The following is a 10,253-nucleotide window of genomic DNA, read 5'->3' on the forward strand; positions in this document are numbered from 1 at the left end:
ATATTTTTTCGTTTCTTAGCGTTCATTCTACCCGACGTCATATATGCTAAATCAAAGGGTCTACCTGTACACCTGCGAACTACTAAATTACCTAATGCACCCAATACGCTGGCATGCAGTGCAGATGGATCGATGTTGGCAGTAAATTATACTCTACAAGGTTATGGGGTTTTGGATATATTTCATGTTCCGTCATTTGCTGCTTCTGTAAGGCCAAATTATTCATATTCAATGATACGATCTTCATAAATTTACGCTCATACATTTCAGGATATTAAAACTTTGTACAGCATACGTTTACCCGATCAGAATGTATACGCTTTGCATTTGCTATGGAACCCAGTGCTCCCGTCAGTGGTTGGCGTAGTCCTTAGTAATGGTAATTTCGCTCTTTACACACTTAAAGATGGTGGCGCAATTGAGATGCGATCAATTACAAATCAACAAATACAATGCGGTTGCTGGTCGCCGAAGGGAAAGCAAATCGTTCTCGGTCATCCCAATGGAAAGTTGCAACAGTTCAAACCCGACCTCACACCAGTAAAAAGTATAGTGTGCCCACCAGGTGTACATCCTGGTCCTTTCGATACCATTGCATTGCACTGGTTATCCACCTTTCAGTTTGTTGTAAGTTTCTTACAACAAGGGGAGGAAGCAATGCCGAATATGTACATTGTGAATGCGCCGAAAGGTGGAACGCCTGTCTATATAAATTACAATGATGTGTGCTATAGTGGGTCTGAACCAAGGAGACAACAAGTTAATTTCTTGCATATTGCGCAGTGGAATTTGTTATTGGTAACTTCCGCAAATGGAGTTGAAATAGGGCTCTTGGGCACCAAAGAAAACACAGAGCAGCCACAATGGGTGCATTATATGCTACTAGATGAAGCACGCATTGAAATGCCACTTACTGAGGACAGCGATGAGACATATCCCATTGGGTTAACATTGGATACATCCCCGAATCATCAGTTAACAGTGGGAGAGCAAAAATTACAAACCATGCCCGTTATCCACGTGCTTACAACACACGGTCATCTGTTGTGTTTTAACTTTTTGAATTTGACAGCTAACGCTACTAATATTTGTTCGCCACCGGCACCAATTAATTATGCAATGGCAAAATTTAGTACTTTAGATGAAAGTTTAATGAGGGTTAAGGTTTCTAAGAAAGTAGAAGTAAGTTTAAGTTTCGAGAGTGGTAAATGTAAATTATTTTTCAACTTACATTATAGAATGAACGTCAAGATTTAGAATTACCATCAATTGATCCACCACCACCTACTCCAACACAAGCGTTTAGCGTTTCAACGCAAAACAATTTCAGCAATCAAAATACATTTGCTTTTGGCGCGCCAGGAAACCAGAATTTATTTTCGGGTGGTTGGGACCAAAAGAGTCAAGGTGTTAAAATCGGAGTGGCCACTACTAATAATGAATCGCAATCTAATTTGTTAAGTAAGTAATGTAATCAGCAATGTATATAAGTATGTATTTGAAATGATGTAATATTTATATTAAAATAGACAAACCATTGGTGCAAACTGCACCCATTGCTAACAATGCGCAAATAAAAACTACACAACCAGCAGAAATTTTCAAGCCTCTATATACTGTCTCGCCAGAGTTTGCGCCACCACCAATTCAAGCACAGCAGCTGTCTCAACAGAATTCAGTTCAAATCGACACAGCTGGAAAATCAAAAGCACAAATGTTGAATTTAAACGAAACGAATAGTGTAATACAACAAATGATAGTAATGCAAATGATGGCTTTTGAAAAAGAAATAACGCAACTTGGTCAAAAGTCAAAACTCGCACTAGTGAGTAGATTTCTTTTATTATTTCAAAGCCGAGTTTTTACTTATCTATTTTCATTTCTTCTATTTTCGTAAGAATGAAGATCCAAGTGTTATGAAGAGTTATAGTAAACGTCTAATAAATCTACAAGAAATCATTGAACAAGCAAATGAACGTGACTTTGTGATGGATGTTCAAGATCTTCGACATTCACTAACGGAATCATATGAAATGCTAAACGAGTGTCGTACTAAATTGGAAATGTATAAAAATCCAGAGTAAGTTTCCCAGTATAGTTTTAACCAAACTTACAAATACGTCTGTAATATACATATCTGCAGTGAAGCTGGTTTTAAATATTTATCATTATATGACTGCGTAAGTCAACGTCAATTGAAGAGTCTACAAGGCTATCTTGCCATTAATCAAGGTATAATGAAACGCCTTGAAGAACAAATGGACATACAGTGGACTTATTATCAGGACTTGGTGCGACGTAATTCCAAGTCTCAAATGCGCATACCATGCCTAGATGGCATCTATCAACAAATGACTAAACTGAAAAACTTAATAACACAGCAGCAGACGAAATTGCATTATATAAAATCGACTATCAAGCAAAAAAACTTGGGCAGTGGCAGGGTGAGCAAAAGTACATTGAATACGCTGGAGATGAAATCAGATGCGTAAGTTGAATTTATGCTTTTTCGTATGTCTGATTAACGTAGTTAAAAATATTATTTTAAAACACACAAAAAATTTAAAATATCTAATTTTCGAAAGCAAGCCAAGCTTTGAATTACCTTTTTTCCCAAACATTTGTATGCATTATCTAAAATTTTAATTATTACTGAGTTAGGCCTACAATTTTTTTGTTTTATTTACTTAAAAGTCTTGTAGTCGGTAGGTTATAGGTTATTATAAAAAATACAACCATTACAATCTCTGCTTTCAATCCTAGTAGTCGCTACTAGTTTCATCGATCACCCTTTGCATTAAAAAAAAAAATCCTGAGTTCTCTAAATCAAAAAACAAAAAAACAAACAATAATACATGACAATTTTTTTAAGTAAAATTATTTTATACTTCTCGTAAAAACAATTTTTATTTGTCCACCGCCTCGCCAATCCATTTAGCGGTATCGCGTCCTTAGCAGATTCTATACTTTCGATGAGTATGCACAATATCACAGATGTAAAGACTAATAAATTATCCGAGAGCAAATTAAACGCTCTACGTAATTTTACAAATCAACAAGTAAAGACAACAATAATCAAACCTCAACGCCCAAATCGTGTTCAACTAACATCTGAGGTTATTTTGGAAACGAAACAGCTAATTAAGAGAAAAGAGTCCAAAGAGAAGGAAGCCAAAGTTATTAAAGCAATTGAAAAAGCGAATGAGGCCCAGGAAAAAGAGAAGGCTGTAACTACATTTAAATCGACACAACCCAAGCAACCGCATGAGCCACAGTTCCAGCTTACGAAAACACCTTCAACAATCGGACTTTTTGGCAATTCACAGACTTCTGCAGCAACATTTACACAAGCAAAAGATGCTAATTCAACGCAGTCTGTGCAAAAAAACCATGCGCCATTTTCGACACTTAATTTTACCAGCAGTAATATGTTTTCAAAAACTGAGTCAGCCAAGGGTGAAAAGATGCCTGAACTATCGAAATTCATCGGGAATGTCAACACTTTCAAATCCGATGCTGTTGAGAGCAAAACTAACGAATCTAGCATGAGTGAAAAATCCTCTCCTGCAGGACCTAACTTTTCGTTCATATCAAAAAGCGATGCAGCTGATGCCAACAAACCGCCGATGAGCACATTTAACATTGGATCAAAAGGATTTACCGGGTTCGGACAAGAGTCGACCGCGAATACCAATGCAAATACAACATTTATCAATCCAAGTAAAACGGTTGATTCAAATACCGCCAACCAAATGAACAGCACATCGAAATCGTTTAGTTTTGGCAACACTTTTAGTGCTCTAACCGACTTAAAAATTGGTGGTGGAACACCACCGAATGTGCCACCCGCTACGAGTTTACCCGCTGCAACCGCAAATATATTTGGCACAACAACTGTGCAATCTACCCTTTTCAATAAACAGAATGAGAATCAATCCTTTGCTAGTTCAGTACATCCGTTTTCAGGTGCAACAAGGTATGTACAAATTTAATGACAATAGTGCATGTGATGCAAACTATTTTTTTACCTCAAAGAATGATCTTAAAAACTGTTTCGATCTTAGTACTCCCAGTTTAGGAAAAACTGAAGCTATGCCAACGAAAAGTACAGCTGAAGCTGCTGTTCCAGCAAAGGATGTCACTAAATCGGCACAGGTTGCTACAGCGAGCGATAATGAGGAAATGATTTTGAAACCTTTAAATATCTGCAAGCCCACTGCAAAGGGTAAGTGTATCTCAAATATATATTTAAAGTGTTTATTTTTCTTTTTCCCATACACACAGAAGCGGTGAAGCCAAAAGAGGGCACTGTGTTTTCCTTTAGCTCAAATAGTGAGAATAATCCCCAAGGCGCTTTTCAACCTATGCCCGACTCCACAACGTCGTTGTCAGTGCCTAAAGTAACTGATACAACATCATCAACAACTGTAACGTCTACGCCATCAATATTTGGCAAAAGCGTAGCAACAACAGAAACGTCATTATTCCCACCATTCAACGCCAACAGCACAAATGTCTCTACTTTTGGTGTTGGTGGTGTTACTGGCATTGGCTTCGGCACAGCACCTAATGTATCTGCGCCAGTGACGAGCTCTATTAGCGGTACAGGCGCTTCCGCGTTCTCCTTTAGCAACTCAACCGTGTTCAAGCAATTGCACACATTTGAAAAACCAACAACTACAAGCACTCCGACTTCTTCTGCCGGCTTAAGCACTACACCTGCAATAACAAATGCGCCAACAGTTCCTGCCACAACAACAATAGTTACTGCTTTTACGACCACAACAGCTGCAGCAACTGTCCCATCAGTTGCTACCACTTCAGCACCGATACCTGCCACTACTTCATCAGCCGCAGCAACCACAATTGCCACACCCACACCTGTTTCTTCAGCAGCAATAGGCGCAGCTACGGGTGCATTCTTTTCTGCGATTGCCGCTACAAAAGCAACGGGCGATTCTTTATTTGGCTCTTTAGGACAATCAACGCCTGCTGCAAGTTCCGTAAGCGCTGCATCTAAAATTGAAAATGTCACTCAACCAGCAGGCAATGCATCAGCGTTCGGAGGTTTGCCTTTGGGTGGTCAAGCGCCAGCAAGTGGTGGTAGTATTTTTGGTAACGCTGGTAGCGGTTTTGGTGCTACCACGGCTGGCATATTTGGCGCTACAGCTGCTGCTACCATGCCTACAAACCCCTCCAGTGCAAATACTTCCTCGGGTTCAATATTTGGTAACAGCGCCGTTAATAGTGGTGATAACACATCCGCATCGATTTTCGGTAACAGCCCTGCCAAGCCAGCTGAAGCTAATGCGGGATCGATATTTGGCAATGCAGCTGCTAAGAGTGCAGAAAATACTGGTGGATCTATATTTGGCAGTGGCGCTGCAAAGAGTCCGGAGAATGTCAACGTTTTTGGTTCACCAACATCAGTTGGCACGGCCGCAAGCAGTGGCTCGATATTTGGGCAAAACTCTTTGGGTCAATCGAGCGGTAGCATCTTTGCTGCGGCAGCCAGCAAACCGGAATCTACATCCACCGCTTCAGGATTTAGTTTTGTTGGCTCGGCTTTCGGTAGTGCTGCTAAAAGTACCGCCGCAACGGGAGGGTCTATTTTCGGTGGTGCTGCAGCTGTAGCACCCGACTCGCAACAATCAAACATTTTTGGCTCACCAACAAGTGGTTTTGGTGCAGTAGCCACATCACCGTTTAGTTCATTCTCACAGGGCGGGTCATCAGTGTCAAGCACTGGTTTTGGTTCACCCACACAGCAGCCGCAAGGAAGTGCCTTTCCGCGTAATGTATTCGGTGGCGCGCCCTCCTTCGGCAGCCCGCCTGCGTTCGGCGCTCAGCCTAGCTTTGGGGGTGCGCCTACTTTTGGCAGCCCCAAAGGATTCGGAACATTTGCCACACCACCTTCTAGCTCATTTGGTGCGCCAACAGCACAGAGTAGCAATATATTTGAAGCTTTGGGCTCCACAGACACAGGCTTATCTTTTGGCAACTTGGCACAAACTACAAATCCTCCACCAAATGCCCCTAAACCTATGTTCGGCGGGTGAGTCAGAAATGACGAATGTGCAGTAAATAAAATGAATCAAAAATTTTAATTTCAGCTCTTCCTTCATGAACTATCGAGCATAAGCGTGGTGATGGTAAAACATAACGTATTCAAGGGTCAAAATAATGCTGAGTGCTGGCGGTATTGTCAAAGATTACATTGAAAATACATACTTGACAGTAGAAAATATTTAAATCATTGAAATTCTGCTATTGAAAATACACGTATTACGGGAATGCAAAAAAAAATAATGGTCTAGTTCACTTTTTTTAATTTTTTATATTTACAAAATCTAACTTAAACATACAGATGTATTTAATCAAGATCATTTACTACTTAATTGTGAAACTATGTATAGTTTTATTTGAATTTTGCATCTCTGCGGCCGATTCAGTTCCAAGAATCGCATTTAGCTGTATTATGTCATATTTCGTATATAGCACAGTTATGCTCATCGAATCGTCTAATCCATCGGCCGCATTCTGATTACTATCATTCATCATATTAACCATCTCGGAATACAATTGCGGCCACATTGGTGGCTGATACATAATCAAATGCCGAATGCCCTTTATTCTTGTACGCTGATAGAAGTGATATCGCTCTGAATAAAGCAAAAAGTGCACACCACTGTGGTAGAACATATCACGTGCCCGCGCCACTTTTTCTCTCTTGGTATATTCGCAAATTTGTGCAAAATTGATTGATTCTGCTTTCAAATAGTTACGCAAGCGTACGTAGTCAAAGTAACTGGGCACATATATCACACAATGGGCGAACGACGGCTTTCGATAGCGTGGCAGAATTTCTTTGACAAAATATCGGAAACGTGCATCGAAGACAGAATCCAAACTTGTGGTGTCCATTAAGTGAAATATTTGTGGTGTTGTGACGAACACGTTGTTAATGTCGCCCTGAAGAATTGGATTCGATACAGAAACTTTGCCACTGTAATTGAAGCACTTATTGGAGAATAGTGAACGTATCTCGGGTAGCTCATGTGATGAAAGTACAATAGTTTGTCGGTAAAAGCGGCACAAACCATTCAAACACCATGGACGAACGCGTTGCAAATTTACGCTACTTAAAGATTGTGGCTGCAAATGCAAGTGATCTATTACATGTAGTAGGTTTTCCCAATTCTGCGCTAGGAACATCTCGGTTTTATCCAATATTAGGATCTCGATGGAGTTCAGAAAATCAAAGGCACCCGCTTCATTGTTGTTTGAAGCCATTCCCAACCGTAAACCCAACGGCGAAGCCAAAATTATATCTGACGCATTAAAATCCGTATAAAGTTTCAAGCTTTTCTTAGTTATAGAAATGCCAATCTTAAAATTATCATCAATATTGCCTTTAAAAGTTTCGACATAATCATCCGATTTGGGTTGGGTTTTAGGAAAACTTAAGCTGTCGCCGGTATATTCCTCGGTAAAACGGGCGTAATTCATTATTTTTCCATCTATAAAAAAAAATCATTGTTACATTTTTAGTTGTGAAATTTAATCCATTTGTTCATAAATTTAAAGCAAAAACTAAAATTTATACATTTACCTACCCATATTTTTACCATACAATAGCCGCCCCATATTTGTCACCGTTTGATATGCGCACTTTCGGAAAGGTAATATAATGAGCACTTTGGGTCGCGCTAATCCTTGATCTCGATAGCTATCCGGTATTGTGATCATATTTGGCGTAGACGTCAATTTCATATTATGTTTCAAAATGCGGTTGCGCGTTTTTAGCATGTGATTCAGTACGTGTGCGGTGTAACAAAATCGTAATTCATTTACTTTGTCTTTGGATACGCTGGGGTAACAGAAATCTCGGTAATTATTAAGAATTTGAAAAACTTCTAGTTGAAGGGGTGTGATTTCCTTTGATATATTATCTAGTATCGTTGCTCTGACACCCATTCTTCGCAAACTATCAGCATTCAGTCGTTTGATACTGCTGTTCCAATCGAGTGAATTTGTTGCTTCATCTTGACATTCAAGCTGCGGTATTTGTGTCCTCAATATGCCTAACTGAGGCCATGTAAAAATGGGTTTCTTAATAAGAGCCTGTTGAGACCATAAATTATCAACCTTTTCGAGCGGCAAGTCGAAATCAAAATGCAGCGCAAATGTATCATCCGACTTCACCGGTTCTAATTCTTCAACTTCTGTACTTTCTTCTACTATGTCCTCTTTGATTTTATGCTTTTCATCGGTGACTAACGATTTCTCATCTGAAACCTCATCACTCAAATCATCGGCCCTTACATATCTATTATCTATTTAAATTGGATACAATTTAACCATGCTGTTGTTGTTGTTGTTTAGTTTTACTGTTTTTTATATGCTTACCATTCGTAGATAGTGTATCCATAAGCTCACCAAAAATATTTTCTTCCTCATTATCGTCCTTATACTCTTCTCTTATAAATTCCAAAATTTTACCCTCGGTATCGTCAAGTTTAGTTTCCTCCTTTTCTCTGTAGGACTTTTCTAAAAGTGCTTGTTTCCGGTGCTGCTCCATCATCTCCTTTGCTTTCCGTTTGAATTTAAGATTCTTATGTGCCTTGCTCAAATTCGCATTTCGCACCTTTGCTTTAGGTTTGTTTTTTGGGCGCATTATATGTAAATTATTACTTATTACCTGGCAAGTAACTAATTAAGGAATTTAGTCAAAGTGTTGTTGCAATCACGTAAACATTGCGCTTTTATCCGACCATGCTGTTTTATAGTGTTGCCGTATCCAATATAAAAGCCTGATAAGGGTAAATTTAAAAAATACAGGGCAATTCCAACACCAAAATAAGAAACTAAGCCCGTTAAAGAATTTGTAAGCTGGCTTAGTTTTATTTAGGCTGCGTTTCTTTATACATTCCGGATAATCCCATTTCACAGCCGGGATAAACAGAATGCGTTTGAAATATACGTGAACATATCGTCGCTCCCTACGAAGAGTAGCACATTTCAAATTACCGTGGAAGACTAGCACGTTTCACTATTCGCGTCGAAGACTAGCACATTTCATTATTTGCGTGGAAGAGTAGCACATTTCAGATTCTCGCGTGGAAGACTAGCACATTTCGTTATTTGCGTGGAAGACTAGCACATTTCAGATTTTTGCGTGGAAGAGTAGCACATTTCAGATTTTTGCGTGGAAGACTAGCATATTTTAGATTCTCGCTTGGAAGACTAGCATACTTCAGGCTTATAGTAAATCATAAAAGCATAATTTATATTAAAAAGTCATGCGTTTATTCTATATTCCTATAATTCCATTATAAAAATCATGAAATTCAGACGGTATATACCGTTTACTAATCATTTGTTGAATATCATCTACTTTTCTTTTTTTTAAAGGTATTTTTCCCTTATAAGCTTTAGGCAATTCACAGTGTTTCATGGATGACCATTGAACATTTTTTTTCATTAGGTTCAACTTCTCCTCGCTTTGCATAAAGTCGTATTTTACTGCCATGTCTACTTGATTTTTGCTATTTTTTATTGTAATTTTCCGTACATGTGATATCTTAATTTTTTGCCAATGAAAATATTTGGACAGTTCTTCGAAGGAAAATATTTCATTTGCGTTTGCGTTGTTGAAAATTTGTTGAGTTTTTTTAGTATTCTCCTGGGCTTTAAACTTGGGCCAATATGGATTTTTTTTAAGAGAATTAACTTTATTTTAATTGAAGGTTTTTTAAGTAAATAAATAAACATAACATAAATAATATCACTTTGAAACGGGGTGCTCTTGATATGATACTGTATGTATATGTTTTTTCGTATTTATTTATAAATAAAGATTCCCTGAGAAAGACGCGAATGTCGAAAGGTGTAGGAGGAAAAATAAACGTTTATTTTATTTGCAATAACCGGCCAAAAAGCTCCATATACAACATTTAACTTTCAGCATGGCCGAAGAGAAGTAATTATAGTATAAACATACATATGTATGTAAGTTTTATTTTTTTACGACTGCTACAACCTTATATTAATTCGCCTTGTGTGCTAGTCTTCCACGCAAATAACGAAATGTGCTAGTCTTCCACGCGAGAATCTGAAATGTGCTACTCTTCCACGCAAAAATCTGAAATGTGCTAGTCTTCCACGCAAAAATCTGAAATGTGCTAGTCTTCCACGCAAAAATCTGAAATGTGCTAGTCTTCCACGCAAATAACGAAATGTGCTAGTCTTCC

At 38.6% G+C, this 10,253-nt stretch overlaps 2 protein-coding genes across 2 annotated transcripts in view; one reads left to right on the forward strand and one right to left on the reverse strand.

Annotated features, from left to right (window-relative positions):
- LOC118751935 (nuclear pore complex protein Nup214-like) overlaps positions 1–6,309 on the forward strand; it is a 17,440-nt gene extending 11,131 nt beyond the window's left edge. Inside the window, exons 2-11 of the mRNA XM_036486761.1 lie at positions 20–207; positions 271–1,182; positions 1,239–1,461; positions 1,530–1,825; positions 1,899–2,080; positions 2,144–2,488; positions 2,939–3,976; positions 4,065–4,225; positions 4,285–6,055; positions 6,114–6,309. Of these exons, the coding sequence (XP_036342654.1) occupies positions 20–207; positions 271–1,182; positions 1,239–1,461; positions 1,530–1,825; positions 1,899–2,080; positions 2,144–2,488; positions 2,939–3,976; positions 4,065–4,225; positions 4,285–6,055; positions 6,114–6,141 (5,144 nt within the window). The 3' untranslated portion in view covers positions 6,142–6,309. The remainder of the gene's footprint in view (positions 1–19; positions 208–270; positions 1,183–1,238; positions 1,462–1,529; positions 1,826–1,898; positions 2,081–2,143; positions 2,489–2,938; positions 3,977–4,064; positions 4,226–4,284; positions 6,056–6,113) is intronic.
- Positions 6,310–6,311: 2 nt separating this feature from the next.
- On the reverse strand, positions 6,312–8,820 carry LOC118751934 (digestive organ expansion factor homolog). Its single transcript, XM_036486759.1, has 3 exons — positions 8,410–8,820; positions 7,617–8,336; positions 6,312–7,520 (listed from the first exon to the last, which is right to left on the reverse strand). The coding sequence occupies exons 1-3, from the start codon at positions 8,675–8,677 to the stop codon at positions 6,391–6,393; spliced, it is 2,118 nt and encodes a 705-aa protein (XP_036342652.1). The 5' UTR covers positions 8,678–8,820; the 3' UTR covers positions 6,312–6,390.
- Between the last annotated feature and the right edge of the window lie 1,433 nt (positions 8,821–10,253).

This window comes from Rhagoletis pomonella, unplaced genomic scaffold (genome assembly GCF_013731165.1).
Source record: "Rhagoletis pomonella isolate Grant_MI unplaced genomic scaffold, Rhpom_1.0 Rhpom_scaffold_01094, whole genome shotgun sequence".
NCBI lineage: Eukaryota > Metazoa > Arthropoda > Insecta > Diptera > Tephritidae > Rhagoletis > Rhagoletis pomonella.